This window comes from Salmo salar, chromosome ssa15, assembly GCF_905237065.1.
Source record: "Salmo salar chromosome ssa15, Ssal_v3.1, whole genome shotgun sequence".
NCBI classification, from domain to species: Eukaryota; Metazoa; Chordata; class Actinopteri; order Salmoniformes; family Salmonidae; genus Salmo; species Salmo salar.
The window spans coordinates 29,865,288-29,885,231 of NC_059456.1; the positions used below are offsets into that span (position 1 = coordinate 29,865,288).

General features: G+C 41.3%; 1 protein-coding gene across 4 annotated transcripts; it reads left to right on the plus strand.

The window, feature by feature from the left end:
- The first annotated feature begins 993 nt into the window (after window positions 1–993).
- LOC106571220 (adenosine 3'-phospho 5'-phosphosulfate transporter 1) lies at window positions 994–14,644 on the plus strand. 4 transcript variants are annotated; one of them, XM_014144012.2, is made up of 4 exons: window positions 994–1,219; window positions 5,454–5,662; window positions 5,996–6,156; window positions 11,562–14,644. In XM_014144012.2, the coding sequence occupies exons 1-4, from the start codon at window positions 1,203–1,205 to the stop codon at window positions 12,492–12,494; spliced, it is 1,320 nt and encodes a 439-aa protein (XP_013999487.1). In that variant the 5' UTR covers window positions 994–1,202; the 3' UTR covers window positions 12,495–14,644. The 4 variants fall into 4 exon arrangements, with proteins under 4 accessions (XP_013999487.1, XP_045551567.1, XP_013999485.1 ...); XM_045695611.1 differs by having other exon boundaries at window positions 5,454–5,641; window positions 11,562–14,643; XM_014144010.2 differs by lacking the exon at window positions 994–1,219 and adding an exon at window positions 3,797–4,048.
- The last annotated feature ends 5,300 nt before the right edge of the window (window positions 14,645–19,944 follow it).

Genomic DNA, 19,944 nt, shown 5'->3' on the forward strand with positions numbered 1-19,944 from the left:
ACATTTTCAAAAACCTGTTTTCGCCTTGTCATCATGGGGTATTGTGTGTAGATTGATGAGGAAAAAATCAATTTAATCCATTAAAGAATAAGGCTGTAATGTGACATACAAATGTGGAAAAAGTCAAGGGGTCTGAATACTTTCCGAATGCACTGTATGTCATTAATATAGACTAGAGATCGAATAGATGTTTTGTTGATAGGGCCATTCTTGCAGGCTATTGCTGACTCGGCATGTACTGCAAATCCATCCAATTAATTTTTGTAAACATCGTGTGATTCTGACTCGGGAGAACAAAGCCTCCTTGATAACTGCAAACCCCCTTATTTCTCAGTTTCCTGTCTGCTGCTTTTGGTAAATCCTATTTATTGTTGTTGCTGGGTTCTTCCCTTTATACAATGAGTCTGGAAATTCCACTCAGCCGGATAACTTACCTGTTCTCTGTGTACTCTGACAGGCTGCCCATAATTAATATTCAGGCATAGGCCTAAGACAAGACTGGGCCCAAGAATAAAGAAGCCTTTCAATGAGGTGAGGGATTCATTTATTGTCTTTGTTGATGGGGAATGTTTTATCTTCTGTTTGCATGTTGGCATATTTTCTTTCACAAGCACTTGACCCTCTGGGCACAGACAATGTCTATTCCACATTGGTTCAATGTAATTTCATTGAAATGGAAACAACGTTGTTTCAACCAGTGTGCACGGTGGGGAGGGACTTATTTGTGCCTTTATTTTGGCATTTATCTGATTTATTCTTTGACAACTTGTTAATACGCAAATATAAGCCAGATAAACCAGTCTAGCTTGTTTTTCCGGACGATTAGGAATCCATTGTTTTGGCAGGGGATATGCAAATTATATTTTCACAACACTGTAACTGAACAAACAAATCTTTATTTGCCCCAACCAGGACACAATGTTGTGAACCTAATGGCCGACGCCCTTTTGAGTGAACGAATTCCCTAAAATGACTCTATTGTCAGTAGACAAACCTGGCTGCTTCTGTGTCCTGTGACAAGAAGCAGATGTAAGACTCCGGGGCTGTATGTGTCAAGCATCTCAGACTAGGAGTGCTGACCAAGATTATTTCCAGCAACATCAAACTGTTTTAGAGACTGACGGACAGGGTCTGGTAGTGCTCCAGTTCTCCCTGTCAGAATAAGCAACAGAGGACTTGGAAACCATATCAACTCTGTAGAAATGGAACTATGGTTGTTGTGAGTAACCTAATTAATGTTCCTTTAACTCCGCATTCTAGTGAGTTTATACAAACTTTTATCTCCTACCATTCTGATAGATTTGAGACTGTCAGAAAACGTGGTTGTAATGTTAATAATTTAATTAGGTTGTTATTCCATTGGTTTACCTTGAGGCAGATGCCCCAGGGGCAGAGTGACCCACGCATTGAATATGGAGGTTTTAAATGTTAGAACAATCACCAGTAAAACCTTTCTCATGAATGACCTCATTACTGAGCGCAAAGTTGATTGCATGTTTTTCACTGAAACATGACTGTGTAGTCAGACTGTAGTGCCGCTCTTATTGAAGCCTCCCCCCAGACTACAGCTTTTCATACTCTATCAGAAAAGGGAAAAGGGTGGGGGGACAGCTTCTAATTTTACTAATGCTCCCAGTTGTAAGGACATTTCGTTTGGCGACTTTGGGTCTTTTGAGCATCTTGCTACACTGTTTAAATGTCAGCCACCAGTGCTGGCTATAACCCTGTATAGGCCACCTAAGCACTGCCCCACTTTATTTACTGATTTCTCTGAAATATTGTCTATTGTCCTTGAGAACTATGATAAAATCATTGTGTTGGGTGATGTTAATATTCATGTTGACAAAGAGACTGACTCCAAGGCCTGTCTGTATTGAATTTATTAATCTTTTGAGCTCTAATCTTTTCATATTTTATTTTCATAGTTTTTTTAATCATTTTTTCCCCCCTGTAAAGCACATTGCTTTGCATTCCATGTCTTAAATGGGCTGTATAAATACAGCTTGGTTTCATTTGACCTAGGATCAGGGCACTATCCACAAAGCATATCAGAGGAGGAGTGCTGATCTAGGATCAGTTTTGCCTTTTAGATCATAATGAATAAGATTACATGGACAGATGGGACTTGGTAGAACCTAAACCTGCACTCCTACTCTGAGATGCTTTGTGGATATGGGCCCTGGTCCCACTTGTCCATATAATCTCATACATTATGATCTAACAGGCTGAACTGATCCTAGATCAGCACTCCTACTTTATGACACCTACAACCCCTGGTTAAGGCTACTTCCTCTCTACCCAACCACCCCAACACTGCATGAAAGCATGCATGAGAACGGAGCATGATGGGCAGGTAGGTAGGCACTTCCTCTGTGGTTGGTGGTGTGGCATTTAAAATCAGCAATCTTGAGCAGATACAGTATTTGCACATCCTCTTTTCTAATAAGGTAATAGTCTCATAAGGCCATCCTTGGCTAATAAGATGATAGCCGTTGGAAAAGGCCATTGTGTAGCATGCTACGCAGCATGTGTACTGCACTGACAGTGTGCAGCACATACTGTACCCAGCACAACAGTACAACAGACATCACTGATAAGCCATGGGTGGGCCTGGGAGGACATAGGCCCACCCACTGGGGAGCCAGGCCCAGCCAAACAGAATGAGTTTTTCTCAACAAAAGGGCTTTATTACAGACAGAAATACTCCTGTTACATCAGTTGTCCGGGTGGCTGGTCTCAGACGATCCCGCAGGTGAAGAAGCCGGAAGTGGAGGTCCAGGGCTGGCGTGGTTACACGCGGTCTGCAGTTGTGAGGCCGGTTGGAAGTAATGCCAAATTCTACAAAATGATGTTGGAGGTGGCATACGGTAGAGAAATGAACATCCAATTCTCTGGCAACAGCTCTGGTGGACATTCATGCAGTCAGCATGCCAATTGCACACTCCCCCAAAACTTGAGACATCTGTGGCTTTGTGTTGTGTTACAAAACTGCACATTTTAGAATGGCCTTTTATTGTCCCCAGCACAAGGTGCACCTGTGTAATGATCATGCTGTTTAATCCGTTTCTTGATATGCCACACCTGTCAGGTGGACGGATTATCTTGGCAAAGGAGAAATGCTCACTAACAGGGAAGTAAACAAATTTGTGCACAACATTTGAGAGAAATAAGCTTTTTGTGCATATGGAAAATTTCTGGGATCTTTTATTTCAGCTCATGAAACATGGGTCCAACATTTTACATGTTGTGTTTATATTTTTCTTCAGTATTTGTCCATTTTCAGAAATGTTGGTAAATTAACTTTAATTGTTTAAAGAACTTGTAAAAGAGATTGGTGGGTTTTTCTGCTATCTAATCATGGCATGGGCTTATTCAATGACAGGCATGTCTGTGTTTTTGGACAGCAACACTTCCTCATTGTCAAGAGAACAGCATTTGCTTGCTGGTGTACTGAGAAACGTGCTGGCTCTTCTAGCTTCCTTTTTTTGTGAGGGACATGCATCTTTCCAAACTTTTGGTTTTCAGTGTGGATAAATGAAAACTCCTCATTATAAATTGTTCATGCTTTGGAAAAACTATGTTGATAATATTGTTTCTATTACATTATCGGGTGAATGTTGTTGTGAATCAACTTAATTCTTCCAAGGTTTCATTTCTGATTGACTTTCTTGTTTCATTTAAACTACTGTACATATTGTAGCGATACTTACAGTACTGTACACAGTAGTTGTGCTGTACTACAGTGCAGTGGATTCGTGAATGTATTCATCCAGCCCTACAGGTGGCAATGTCGCAAAATAGGACTACAACCTAATTTTCCACTGAAGGGGGGGATTCTTTCTTGAAGTGAACACATAGGCAATTGATAAGTTGTAAAGGCACTGGGAAAGAGAACAGTTAGCTCAGGGGCGAAAGTGCTTTCATAATAACGATTCCAACAGTTGATTTGAGTCGCTACATGCTTCATTGCAGCGAAAGCGGTTAAGTTGTTCGGCGTGTCCGTTACGCCAGGTGTTAGTGGGAGGAAAATGCCATCTTTTTCATGGAGGTAGGAACACATTGTGCTGATGCGGTCGCCTCTTAATTTTCCTTTGAAAATGCATTCAATTTAAATCCAACGTAAAGCATTGTTTTGTTGATTTGACACAGCAAACTACTAGTTGTCAATGTGAGCGTGCCCTTGTAAGCAACAGTGGAACTGTGCACGCGACGTTATGTTTTGTTTTCAGGAAGATTGCAACGTTGTACTTCGCTTCTAGAGCTAACGTTAGCTGTTATGACAACAGTTTAACTAGTTACTTAGGTCCAAATGAATAAATGCAGAATAAAGGCCCTTGCTATGGCCATTGACATGATGTAGGTCTAGTCATGTAACTGTTCACACGTTTCAGCTTTTAGTCCATTCCTTTGGGTTGTGTAAATAGTCGTATGTGGTTCGTTACTGTATGTGGTTGGTTCCTGTTACTGTATATTATTACAACGGACACAGTTCAGCTTTTCTAGGACACGTCTGTGTAATTTAGTCCATCCCTGTCAGGTTTGTGAAAAACAACATGTAAACGTCAAGGCGGTTATGGGTCCAGGCTGACATCCTTGTCTCAAGTCATACAAGTGTGTATTCTAACCATTATAATAATTAGGCTAACTGTTGCAGAGTACCTAATTTATATAAAAGCAACAAGGCCCTCTTTGCAATTTTGTAACAGTCAAATATGAACCATGTGATAAGTAGATGAAATCTAAATGTGGCCATTTTTCACAGCCTAAATGTGGCCATTTTTCAGTCTCTGCCCTGATGTGAATGGCTTCGGCCTGCAGGTTGGTTGGTTAAAGTGCAGAGAGGACTGCATTCCTGCATATAGTGAGCTGCTTGTTCACAGCCCAGGTTGCACTAGGAGAAGCTGCAGTGGCCTGGCTTGGGGTAGAGGTGCACACAAAGAGCCTCTGTCTGTGTCAAGCAGAGAAGTATCCAGGCAGGCTGGGAACACACCTTTCACACAGCCTGATTAGGTTACATCCCCCCCTCCCCCTCACCCCCCCCCACACACACACACACACACACACTGGATGGGTGTAGGTAGGTTAGTAGTATCTGTGGAAAAGGATGCTAGTGTACAGGATTGGTGAACATGACAGGTGGACACTGGTCTTGCCACCTCGACCAATAGGAGTTGTATGAAAAGGGATGGTCTCTTCTCTTGACTCAATGGGTGTTATGTGCTCTTAAATGACAGTGTGTCCCACCTTCCAATATGAATCAAATTTGGATATCTCATCAGAGATGAGTCTGCAGTATTTCAATCCATCGCTTTAAAAATGTGGGAAAACATGCTGCTTCAATGGCTATGACTGCTTTATTATAGTTAATCAGTCTACTACATAGCTTACCTGCCATGTCTCTGGTACTAATCCGTGTGTGTGTGTGTGTGTGTGTACGTGTGCGCGCGCTGAAGGCTTTGGCTTGGCCTGGTTCTGATCCTCCCATCTTCGCTGGCGGCGGACGAAGAGTCGTCGCTGCTGCAGGACTGGCATGACATGTGGCTGTTCCGCTTCTTCCTCAACGTGCTAGGCTACACCACCATCATCATCCCCGGCTACTTCCTCATCACCTACTTGAAGAGGATCAACTACCTCCAAACAGGTGTGGATGATCTACAAACTGGTGATTACACACACGCTGCACTTATACGCTGGCATACACACAGACCCACACACACAGACCCACACACACACAGACCCACACACACACACAGACCCACACACACAGACCCACACACACACACACACACCCACACACACAGACCCACACACACACACACACAGACCCACACTTTTTCTCCACATGACTAACACCTACCTATCTATCCGGTATGACTTAGTGTCCTTCAAGTTGCAAATCCCATGTTCTCTCTGTTGACATAACATGATCAGTATGTTGAATTGGATCAGTGAATGGTTGATGTGTTCTGGACCTTGTTTATTCCCCTCCCCCCAGGCCGAGGCATTTGCTATCCTGTCATAAAAGCCTGTGTGTTTGGAAGTGAATCGAAGACAGGTCTCCTAGACGACGTGTCGCTAGCTCCCAGAAATGACGCGGACCCTGGCTCGTCGGCCAGACAAGCCTTCAAGTTAGTCTTCTGCGCTGCAGGACTTCAGGTAGAGCACTTTGTGACATGTAGTTAAAATGGCTGTATACAGCACCTTCAGAATGTATTCATACCCCTTGACTTATTGTGTTACAGCCTGAATTAAAAAATGTATTAAATAGATTTTTGTATGTTACCCAATAATGACAAAGTTAAAACATGCTAATTTATTGAAAAATGAAATACAGAATTCTAATTTACGTAAGTATTCACACCCCTGAGTCAGTAGTTTGTAGCACCTTTGGCAGCGATTACAGTTGTGACTCTTTCTGGGTAAGTCTCTTTACTTTATTGAGTTTATTTTTACAGCGACAGTGCACATTTAATCACCCTTTTAGTAAAAGTGTCGGTTTTAGCCAGCCGGCTATTATTCAACCGCAGTCCCTGGGCATGTTATTAAAAACTGTTAGAATAACAATACAGAAAAACAATGAGCAGTGAGCACATGCAGAGCAACATAGGACAAGCAACACGTAGCACACAGACAGCACAACGTAGGACAAGCAGCACATAGCACACAGAAAGAGCAACATAGGACAAGCAGCATGCAGACAGACAGAGAAACAGAATGTATAAAAGCAACAGTGTTTCCACACCTCACAAGCTACAGATAACATGGAAAGCAGTAATACACAGCTAGGGATTATGTTCCCAAGTCTGATTGGCCTTTAGCCATGACTTTGTTTTTTGTGAAAGTGCGATAGGTGGTGCAGTTGTGTGTCTGATGGCAGTGTGTTCCAGACATGGGAAGCTCTCATAGAGAAAGCAGTTTGACTAAAGGTGCTATTCCTTAAGGGAACTATACAGTCACCTCTCATGGCAGGGGGGTGCCAGACCATTTCGGATCTTGAATACAAGCTGAGTTATCATGCTTTCTGAAGATGTAACAGTGATGATGTCTATCAAGCACTTTGAGAGCCTGTTTTTGCAGTGTTACTATGGTCTTTCCCTGTCAACTTCTTTTAGATTTTTCCAGATCAATTTAGAATTTTCCTTAGCTTCACCAATTATGTTGATTTAAAAAAAAATGTTTTCCTTGGCCTGTGATTTCTTTCATCACCTTATTTCTCAACATGGTAAACCTACGTCTGTCGTGCTCTAATTTGGACTTCAGGGCAGTTTTTTGAGCATAATCTCATTCTTTCAGCAGTTTCCAAATTTCTCCATTTAGCCAAGGAAGAATTCTCTTCCAGCCAGGTTTGGATTTGGTTTTCTTTAGGAAGCCATTTATTGTAGGCTGGATTGTGAATAGAAAACCCTGACTGTCAGTTTCTACATTTGTATAGAACACTTAATTCCCTTAATTGCATCAAAATAATTGTATTCACCCTTAGGTATTCTGAGTTGATCAGGCTTTCTAACAGTAGAGAAGTTAAACCTGTTCTTAGACAGCTTTCTGGCTATGAGTGTCACATTATGGTCAGACAGCCCAGTAACCATATAGAATGATTGTCATGCTTTCTGGTGTATTACTAAACACCAGATCAATATGTGTTTTAGAAGAACATGACGCTGAACTGTAGATTGTCATCCCAGCAAGGACGCACTGAGATTATCAGTAGAGCAGCTACATACTGTACATAGCTGACAATCGTGGCAATGTACTGGAGATAAAAAGCATAATTGCACTTTAAATGTTTGTGAGAGCTACTTAGCTGGGGTCGGTGAATACCTGATCTTTTAGATGAAATAACAGCATCTGGAGGAAAAGCAGCACCTGCCGCACCTCCCTTCGATCGGCCAGCTTTAAGATCTTTACACACCTGGATTGTACAGTATTATTTTTATTTTTTTATTCTTCAAGCTCTGTCAAGTTGGTTGTTGATCATTGCTAGACATCCATTTTCAAGTCTTGCCGTAGGTTTTCATGGCGATTATTTTTTTAAAATTTTAAGTCCAAATTGAAACTAGGCCACTCAGGAACATTCAATGTCGTCTTGGTAAGTAACTCCAGTGTACATTTTGCTTTGTTTCAGGTTATTGTCCTGCTGACAGGTGAATTAATCTCCCAGTGTCTGTTGGAAAGCAGACTGAACCAGGTTTTCCTCTAGGATTTTGCCTGTGCTTAGCGCCATTCTGTTTGTTTTTTTTATGTTACAAAACTCCCTAGTCCTTGCCGATGACAAGCATGCACATAACATGATGCAACTTCCCACATGCTTGAAAATATGAAGAGTGGTACTCTGTCATGTGTTGGATTTTCCCCAAACATAATGCTTTGTATTCAGGACAAAAAAGTTAATTTCTTTACCACATTTTATGCGGTTTTATTTTAGTGCATTATTGCAAACAGGATGAATGTTTTGAAATATGTTTATTCTGTACAGGCTTCCTTTTCACTCTGTCATTTAGGTTAGTATTGTGGCGTAACTACAATGTACTTGCTCCATCCTTAATTTTCTCCTAACACATCCATTTAAACTCTGTTTTAAAGTCACCATTAGCCGCATGGTGAAATCCCTGAGCAGTTTCCTTCCTCGAGCAGTGGTTCCCAAACCTTTTATAGTCCCGTACCCCTTCAAACATTCAACCTCCAGCTGCATACCCCCTCTGGCACCAGGGTCAGCGCACCCTCAAGTGTTGTTTTTTGCCTTCATTGTAAACCTGCCACACACACACTATACATTTATTAAACATAAGAATGAGTGTGAGTTTTTGCCACAGCCCGGCTCGTGGGAAATGACAAAAAGCTCTTATAGGACCACGGCACAAATAATAATAATCAATAATTTCGCTCTTTATTTAATCATCATACATATAAAACCTTATTTGTTCATGGAAACTTGTGAATCACTCACCAAAGGTTAATGAGAAGGGTGTGCTTGAAAGGATGCACATAACTCTGCAATGTTGGGTTGTATTGGAGAGAGTCTCAGTCTTAAATCATTTTCCACACACAGTCTGTGCCTGTATTTAGTTTTCATGCTAGTGACGCGGACTGTGTCACGCCTGTTGACTCATCCAGCTGTAACGCATATAATTCACTGGCTTGTATGTGAAGCAGTAGTTGTTTCAAAACATCTCCTGCCATGTCACTGATGCGTCGTGAAACAGTGTTGTTTGATGAAGACATTGTCTGTATAGGATTTTTTTGTTGTTGTCCTTTTCCCCCAGCATTGTCCCAGCCACATCTGTGGCAGCAGGACGAATTCTCCACAATAGTATGGGGGTTGCCTGTCCTAGCCACTCGGTAGCTCACCATATAAGACGCTTGTAGCCCCTTCTTATTAATAGACGTTCCGCTAGCGGAACACCTGCTCCAATATCCAATGATGGGCGTGGCGCGAAATACAAAGTCCTCGAAAGTCCGAAAACTTCAATTTTTCAAACATATGACTATTTTACACCATTTTAAAGACAACACTCTCCTTTATCTAACCACACTGTCCGATTTCAAAAAGGCTTTACAGCGAAAGCAAAACATTAGATTATGTCAGCGGAGTACCCAGCCAGAAATAATCAGACACCCATTTTTCAAGCTAGCATATAATGTCACAAAAAAACAAAACCACAGCTAAATGCAGCACTAACCTTTGATCTTCATCAGATGACACGCCTAGGACATTATGTTATACAATACATGCATGTTTTGTTCAATCAAGTTCATATTTATAATCAAAAAACAGCTTTTTACATTAGCATGTGACGTTCAGAACTAGCATACCCACCGAAAACTTCCGGTGAATTTACTAAATTACTCACGATAAACGTTCACAAAAAACATTACAATTATTTTAAGAATTATAGATACAGAACTCCTTTATGCAATCGCTATGTCCGATTTTAAAATAGCTTTTCGGTGAAAGCACATTTTGCAATATTCTGAGTAGATAGCTCGCCATCACGGGCTAGCTATTTTGACACCCACCAAGTTTAGCCCTCGCCAAACTCCGATTTACTATAAGAAAAATTGGATTACCTTTGCTGTTCTTCGTCAGAATGCACTCCCAGGACTTCTACTTCAATAACAAATGTTGGTTTGGTTCCAAATAATCCATAGTTATATCCAAATAGCGGCGTTTTGTTGTGCGTTCAAGACACTATCCGAAGGGTGACGAAGGGTGACGCGCCCGGCGCGTTTCGTGACAAAAGATTTCAAAATATTCCATTACCGTACTTCGAAGCATGTCAAACGCTGTTTAAAATCAATTTTTATGCGATTTTTCTCGTAAAAAAGCGATAATATTCCGACCGGGAAACCCTGTTTTCGTTCAAAGACGAAAAAATAAAAACATGGTGTCGGCTCATGCACGCGCCCCCAGTCTCATTGTTCTCAGATCGACCACTATCCAAATGCGCTACTGTTTTTCAACCATGGCCTGCAAAGTCATCATTCCCCGTTCTGCCGCCTTCTGAGAGCCTATGGGAGCCGTAGGAAGTGTCACGTTACAGCAGAGATCCTCAGTTTTCAATAAAGAGAGTGACCATTTCTTGGCCTTCTACAGAGAGGGCACTTCCTGTAAGGAATCTTCTCAGGTTTTGGCCTGCCAAATGAGTTCTGTTATACTCACAGACACCATTCAAACAGTTTTAGAAACTTTGGAGTGTTTTCTATCCAAAGCTTATAATTATATGCATATTCTAGTTTCTGGGCAGGAGTAATAATCAGATTAAATCGGGTATGTTTTTTATCCGGCCGTGAAAATACTGCCCCCTATCCATAACAAGTTAATGGTATCTGTTGCCTTTATACATGTATAGACCAGTTGGAAAATATAAATGGACTGTTTGTGAGGAAAAAAATGTAAAAACAAATGTGAATGTGTTTATTTGGCGTACCCCCAGTACCTGCTCTATGGCAAATGGGTTGGGAAGGACACCTGTATCTTTGTAGTGACTGAGTGTATTGGTACACCATCCAAAATGTATTTAATAACTTCATGTTCAAAGGGATATTCAATGTTTATTTTATTTTTCTTGTCTACCAGTAGGTGCCCTTTGCGAGGCATTGGAAAACCTCCCTGGTCTTTGTGGTTGAATATGTGTTTGAAATTCACTGCTCGACTGAGGGCTCTTACAATTATCTGTATGTGTGGGGTACAGAGATGAGGTAGTCATTCAAAAATGTGTAAGCAAATTTTTATGCCATAATACAGGGGTTTAATACTTTTTGACACAAGACATTTGAACTTTTTATTAATTTGCACACCTTTCTAAAAACATGATTGGGTATTGTGTGTAGAGGCCAGTGACACATAATTGCAATTGAATCACTTAAATTCAGGCTGTATTAACAAAATGGAGAAAAAGTCAAGGGGTGTAATACTTTCTGAAGGCACTGTAAATAAATTGTATTGAATTTGATTGGGTAGATTCTATATATTTAAACTGCAATGCAAACATATTGACTTATTCATATCTCATGTACTTCATATTCTACGTCTCCTTCTCTATGTTATCCTGTTGTCTCTCCAGGTGTCCTACCTGACATGGGGTGTCCTACAGGAGAGGGTGATGACTCGCTCGTACGGTGCTTCCACCCCAGAGGAGGAGGGCGAACACTTCAAGGACTCCCAGTTCCTGGTGTTCATGAACCGTATCCTGGCACTGACCGTGTCAGGCCTGTGGTGTGTCCTGTTCAAGCAGCCTCGCCACGGCGCACCTATGTACAAGTACTCATTTGCCTCGCTCTCCAACGTCCTCAGCAGCTGGTGCCAGTACGAGGCCCTCAAGTACATCAGCTTCCCCACCCAGGTGCTGGCCAAGGCCTCTAAAGTGATCCCTGTCATGCTCATGGGCAAGATTGTGTCACACAAGAGCTATGAGTACTGGGAGTACCTGACGGCGGCACTCATCTCTCTGGGTGTCAGCATGTTCTTGTTGACGAGCACGGCCGATAAGCACCCATCTACGGTCACAACGTTCAGCGGCGTGGTCATCTTGGGTGGCTACATCGTCTTCGACAGCTTCACGTCCAACTGGCAGGACAACCTGTTCAAGCACAAGATGTCATCTGTGCAGATGATGTTCGGCGTCAACCTCTTCTCCTGCCTCTTCACCGTGGGCTCGCTGCTGGAGCAGGGCGCCTTCTTCGACTCGCTGGCCTTCATGACGCGCCACTCGGAGTTTGCATTCCATGCCGTGCTGCTGTCGGTGTGCTCGGCGTGCGGCCAGCTCTTCATCTTCTACACCATCGCGCAGTTCGGCGCCGCCGTCTTCACCATCATCATGACCCTGCGGCAGGCCATCGCCATCCTGCTCTCCTGTTTCCTGTACGGCCACGCCGTCACCATGGTGGGGGGCTTTGGCATGGCCGTGGTCTTCCTCGCCCTCTTCCTGCGTGTCTACGCCCGCAGCCGCATGAAGGCGGGACGCAAGGTACCGCAGCCACAGGTGCAGAAGGTCTAGGAGGAGGAGTTGGAGGGAACTGGAAAATGAACTAAAGCCACGTTTTCGGTGGCGCTTTTTCCCGTCTGTGTGTCCAGTTTGACTTTTTTTAAGTGTTCATTTTATGGGTTTCTACTTTGTATAGAAAAGGTACAGAAAGGGATTCGAATGCCTTTTCAAGGTGTTTGACTTGACACGAACCGAGCTGTTGTCAGAGGTCATTCGGCTAAAGCAATCAGCAGTCACTGGCGTTTTAAATTACACGGCAACCGTCGCTTGTCCATTTGTGTATCTGAAACCCAGCTCAAAAGTATACCACATTTGGCATGTGAAATGTAAATAACTGATAATGGCTGACGCCTTTTGATTTCTGCCTCCGTGATATCCTTCTGGAGCAGCACTCAGAACATACATTTGACATTTGAGGTGAAGTGTTGGCATTAGCGCTAGGACATGAGCTGTGTACTGCAAGACTCCAGCTCTTGGTAATGTAACATTGCGAATGGCACCATACTAAGTGATTTATAAGGCCTCTATGAAAAGTTACTTTGACAGTGAGAGAACATGAGATATTGTGGTGAGCAGAGCAGGGGATCATCTCTGTGTAGATACTGTATCAATTTTGTTTAAAAACGATGTCATTATTGCATTGTTCTACTTTTTGGACATGGCATGAGAGAAATATTCTGTGATCATTACTAGTCAATGATCAGGCAATTCTGCTTGAATATTTTATTTCTTCTGTATAAAGAAGATTCACTTTGGGCAGTGTTCTGACTTGAGATCTGCCCACTTAACTTACGTTTTTGCAGAAGTCAACCATTGACATGAATGAAGGATTTACGCGGATGTTCGAGCTGTGCAAACCCAGATCTCAAGTCAAAATACAGATCATAGAAAGTTGATGTTTTTTGTCCCTCATGGCTTACCAGAGTGTCTGATAAGGAATGTTACTGATAGTGTCCCCACAGAGAACTAAACCATTTTCCTCACAGCATCACAAGAACAAATGCGCAGCTTACCAGCAAACCATCAAAAATAACTTTGCAGCAGTTAATGTTCTATTTTATATGGAACTGGGACTGTCACACACACAGTGCCTACGGGAAGTGTTCAGACCACTTGACTTTTTCCACATTTTCTTACGTTACAGCCTATTCTAAAATGTATTACATTGTTTTCTTCCCTCCTCAATCTACACACAATATCACCATTATGTCAAAGCAAAAACGGGTTTTTAGAATTGTTTGCAAATGTAATTAAACAAAATATTAAAATATTTACGTAAGTTTGCAGACCCTGTTCATTCATGCACCTAAGCTCAATTTCGAGCCTCATAGCAAAGGGTCTGAATACTTAGGTAAATAAGGTATTTCTGTTTTTAAAGTTGTATAAATATGCAAACATTTCTAAAAAACTGTTTTCGCTTTGTAATTATAGGGTATTGTGTGTAGATTGACGAGAAAAAAATCTATTTAATCAATTTTAGAATAAGGCTAACGTGACAATGTGGAAAAAGGCAAGGGATTTGAATACTTTCCGATGCAGTGTGGGTGTTGGGCATCTTGAATAAGCATCTGTTGACCGATCTTATTTTTTAATAGGACACACTAACGTTGGGTCATGCAAAAGACAATTTACTGTCAAATGCCAGCAAGAGTTGCAGCCAGACGGATTTATTCGAACTTCAGCTTTTGGAACATTCAGCCTGCACAATTATTTGCTCTCTGCTTTGTTAGTTTAGGATTCAACTCAGCAAACCATAATTATATATTTGATTAGCATAAATGCCATAAATCTTTATGCTGTATGTTAAGTATTGTGGCATTCATTTAGTGGCCTGGCTGACCCAGGGAGTGTGTGTGGGGAGGGGAGGACTTCCAGTTTGCTTAGCCAGGCAAATTAATCAGCGCTATGTATATAAACTAATTATCATTAATTGATACACTATATGTTTACATACAGTACCAGTTAAGTTTGGACACACCTACTCATTCAAGGGTTTTACTTAATTTTTTATTATTTTCTACATTGTAGAATAATAGTGAAGACATCTAAACTAAGAAATAAAACACACTACCGTTCAAAACTTTGTGGTCACTTAGACATTTACTTGTTTTTGAAAGAAAAGCAACAAAAGGCCTATTATCAGCAACCATCACTCGTGTGTTCCAATGGCACGTTGTCTTAGCTAATCCAAGTTTATCATTTTAAAAGGCTAATTGATCATTAGAAAACCCTTTTGCAATTATGTTACCACAGCTGGAAACTGTTGTCCTGATTTAAAGAAGCAATACAACTGGCCGCCTTTAGACTAGTTGAGTATCTGGAGCATCAGCAGGTTCGATTTACAGGCTCAAAATGGCCAGAAACAAAGAACTTTCTTCTGAAACTTGTCAGTCTATTCTTGTTCTTAGAAATGAAGGCTATTCCATGCGTGAAATTGCCAAGAAACTGAAGATCGCAGAACAGCGCAAACTGGCTCTAACCAGAATAGAAAGAGGAGTGGGAGGCCCCAATGCACAACTGAGCAAGAGGACAAGTACATTAGCATCTAGTTTGAGAGACAGACCCATCACAAGTCCTCAACTGGCAGCTTCATTAAATGGTACCCACAAAATACCAGTCTCAACGTCAGCAGTGAAGATGCGACTCCGGGATGCTGGCCTTCTAGGCAGAGTTGCAAAGAAAAAGCCATATCAGACTGGCCGATAAAAAGAAAAGTGTATGATGGGCAAAAGAACACAGATACTGGACAGAGGAACTCTGCCTAAAAGGCCAGCATCCCGGAGTTGCCTCTTCACTGTTGACGTTGAGACTGGTGTTTTGCAGGTACTATTTGTATTTCTGATCAATTTGATGTTATTTTAATGGACCAAAAATGTGCTTTTCTTTAAAAACAAGGGAATTTCTAAGTGACCCCAAACTTTTGAATAGTAGTGTATGGAATCATGTAGCAACCAAAAACATGGTAAACAAATCAAAATAGATTTAAAATTCTTCAGGTGGAATGCTTTTCCAACAGTCATGAAGGAGTTCCCACATATGCTGAGCACTTGTTGGCTGCTTTTCCTTCACTATGCGGTCCAACTCATCCCAAACCATCTCAATTGGGTTGAGGTCGGGTGATTGTGGAGGCCAGGTCATCTGATGCAGCACTCCATCCCTTTCCTTCTTGGTCAACTAGCTCTTACACAGCCTGAAAGTGTGTTTTGGGTCATTGTCCTGTGGAAAAACAAATGATAGTCCCACTAAGCGCAAACCAGATGGGATGGCGTATTGCTGCAGAATGCTGTGGTAGCCATGCTGGCTAAGAGTGCCTTGAATTCTAAACAAATAACTGACCAGTGTCACCTTCAATGCACCATCACATTACCTCCTCCATGCTTCATGGTGGGAACCACTCATGTGGAGATCATCCGTTCACCTACTCTGCGTCTCACAAAGACACGGCGGTTGGAACAAAAATCTCAAATTTGGACTGATCAGACCAAAGGACAGATTTCCACTGGTCTAATGTCCATTGCTCGTGTTTCTTGGCCCAAGCAAGTCTCTTCTTATTGGTGTCCTTTTTAGTAGTGGTTTCTTTGCAGCAATTCAACCATGAAGGCCTGATTCACACAGTCTCCTCTGAACAGTTGTTGAGATGTCTGTTCCTTGAACCCTGTGAAGCATTTATTTGGGCTGCAATCTGAGGTGCAGTTAACTAATAAACTTATGCTCTTCAGCAGAGGTAACTCTGGGTCTTCCTTTCCTGCGGCAGTCCTCATGAAAGCCAGTTTCGTCATAGCGCTTGATGGTTTTTGCAACTGCACTTGAAGAAACTTTCAAAGTTCTTGAACTTTTCTGGATTGATTGACCTTCATGTCTTAAAGTCATGATGGACTGTCATTTCTCTTTGCTTATTTGAGCTGTTTTTGCCATAATATGGACTTGGTCTTTTACCAAATAGGGCTGTCTTCTGTATACCACCCCTACCTTGTCACAACTGATTATCTCAAGCGCATTAGGAAGGGGGGAAAAAATCCACAAATTAACTTTTAACAAGGCATTTAAATGCATTCCAGGTGACTACTTCATGAAGCTGGTTGAGAGAATACCAAGAGTGCAAAGCTGTCAAGGCTACTTCAACAAATCAACATTTATTTGAGATTTTTCAAACACTTTTTAGAGTTACTACATGATTCCATATGTATTATTTCATAGTTGTGATGTCTTCACTATTATTCTACAATGTAGAAAATAGAAACAAATAAAAGAAAAACCCTTGATTGAGTAGGTGTGTCTAAACTTTTTACTGGTACACTGAGTGTACCTAACATTAAGAACACCTTCCTAATATTGAGTTGCACCGCCCACTTTTGCCCTCAAAAGATTTAACAAGTATCATCAATAAGGGATCATAGCTTTCACCTGGATTCACCTGGTCGATCCATCATGGAAAGAGCAGGTGTTTTGTATAATTTGGAACCGGACATGGACCTGTTGTACTGGTATTATTAGAATTTGTATTCAAACAAGCCATAGTCAGTAATCACCCATAGGGCATAGTGTGTACAGGCCCTGTCAATGAAGGGTGTTGATTTGTCAAATTGCAATCACTTCATGAAGTTCAAATATAAAACATTCAAATATACAGCACTGTATCATTAACTATGGTCCAGAAGCCAATCTGCTCTTGCTGCAACACTTGAGATGAATATGACTCAAAACAATATCAATGCCCTATGTATAGGCTGTACAAATGTTAGATTTTTATGTTCTGTTTACATTAGCTTGACACCTTTGTTGAAATGTCAGTTGGCTTATGGTGGTGTTTGACTAGACGGTTTGCCCCACCTCTATCCGGGCCTAGACAAAGACTATAGTTAGAACAACTAATGTACTAGTAGCAAAGCAAATGTCATAGAATGGGTCATGGGACGTGGCATATTCAAGATAATTCAATGGTTTTTATATAGCCTTCAATGTTGCCTGGGGGAGTCACCTAGGGAAGAACGCAATGTAAACATTTGTCTTTGGACACATTGCGCGTAGTCGAATACAGTACATGTTTCTTATGATGGAGTCATGCATATATATTTTTTAAAATCTGTCTAATGATGTGCTTACTTTGAGGAGAGCTGCGCTGTTGATATCTGCTTTTTGATGTGTGAATGTTTTAATGTGGCCTGAAGTGATGGTGGTTGATGCTTTCTCTCAGGAATGTGAAGGATGGATTGGACAGTCTTGGGCTTTGGCGTAGAACTAAATGTAACTGGTACTTTTTCTGTTTTTATCCTTTGTAGTATTTCAACTAGTAGGCTGGATTGATAATTAAAATATTTTAAATTAATTTAAATACATGAAGTTAACACTTGGAATGGATGCATGTGTAATTTCCACCTTGAATGGGTTGTTTTTTTGTGTGAAAAGGTCAGAGGGTGCTATGAGATGTAGCTGTGCCCTAGGGGGGGCTGACTACACTAGTGATACATTATTTCCTCTTGCATATATTGATTATTGACCTTTAAAAGGTCATGACCTCTTGATATTAAACTATTATAACCTAAGGAAAATGTGGTGCTATCCTGATCCAGTGTAGTTCTCATAGGTGGGTATTGGTTTACGTCAAGGAGTCAGTAAGATGTGTAAACTAGATTACCAGAGAACAGAATGATGATCTTCTCCATGAGCTGTCTGTTGGTGTGTGTTGTTGAATTGAAGCTATTATGGTATTGTGTGATATTTGTCACATTATTTTATCAGTGTGACATACACACATCCATATGGGGGGGAACTCCCCTCCTCCTCCCCCCGGGCTATCATTACAACACCTCCTACTCCCAAACCGTCCGGATCAGTGTGTGGTGATGTGAGCATCTCCATGCCTCTTCACTGGTGTAAAGGAGCAAAAGGCTACACACACACACACACACACACAAAACCCTCAGCCAACCCTCAGTTAACCTTCCCACTCCTGGGGAAACCAACCAGTCACTACAAGCTTTCGCTCTGAGTGGCAGGAAAGGGTTAACTGGTGATAATGCTTACTGTAGTAGTGGAACAAAACAGATGTAGAACATTACACACAGAGCATAACACTTCACATCTCCTTCCACCCAACTGTAAAGGTTATTAGTTGGTGGGTCCAGTTCTTGTGTAATTTATTTTAGGTCACCTCTCCGGTTATGTCATCTGAATTCCACCTGCTTCTTTAGGGTTGATCAATTTCCTGTCTGATGTTTTAGATAACTTATCACCGTGCGTAAACAAATATTTCCCCCTTCAGATATTGAAGATAGTAATCTCTGATTTAAGCTATTCTATTTAGATTCTCTATCCGGTCAGGTCTACTCATTCTCAGGGCTCATAAACGTAATGGAAACCTAAATACAACACTGGTATCGTGCAAGAGCGCCTCAGTGACGATACCGTGTACATTGACAAAGACAAATTGTAATCTTGTGGGGTGAAGGTTGTGCTCCTTATATTGCATCTTGTGGTTTCAATTTACTCTAAAGCAAATATCACACACATTACTTTGAGCAGTTTTTTTTAATCACGCCATTCAGAATCAACCACAGAGTGCTCATCAATTGCCCGACATAATTGACCTTCATCACCCCCATGATGACATTTCTTTAATCAGATCTTGATTTATAATTTCTATAGATCATGTAGGGAGGTGTGGTACAGTGTGAATGAACATAATCACCTACTAGGGGACACATTTTGTCACCACCAAGAGTGTGAAGACAACCACAGATCTTTAGAAGAACAAGTTCCACAGGAAGTCATTTGTTGAAGCAGAGAAGACACAAGTTAAATCTTTACATGTGAAATCTCTAGTTGCAGTAGTAAAAGAAGGCAAATTGAAACGTTGTCTAAAAATCCCTCCCCATCAGTATGTACTGTCCATTAAACTTTTAATCTACTACTGCGTTCTCTTTTCACTCCACTGATATTCATAGTAGCCTAGCAGAGGGTCTCCATTGTTTCTGTCACTCGCTTGGTTAGACCCTTCAGTATCAGAATGACAGAAGTGGCCAGGGGTCAGACGTGAGTAAGTCACCCACACAAGTTAACACATTTCCTCGATACAATAGCTGAAAAATTTAGATTTGCAGTTATCTCCACCCCCTCACGAGGCCTCTGCAATATACTACAAACCATGTGATTTCAAAGAATTCACCCTGACTTTTATATGATTCTCACTGAATAACTCGTGACCTCAATAACATATCTTTGTGTGTTAATGCCTTGAGTGGCAACAGAGACATTTGCAGGGTGCGAACCACATGGTTCAAGTTGAAAACCTAAATTCTAGACAGTTTTATGCAAGGTCCAACTTAAAGGGACAATCTGCAGTTGCTACATCTACTGATTTACAGTGCCTTTGTAAAGTATTCAGACCCCTTGACTTTTTCCACATTTTTGTTATGTTATGGCCTTATTCTAAAATGGATTAAATACATTTTCTCAGCAATCT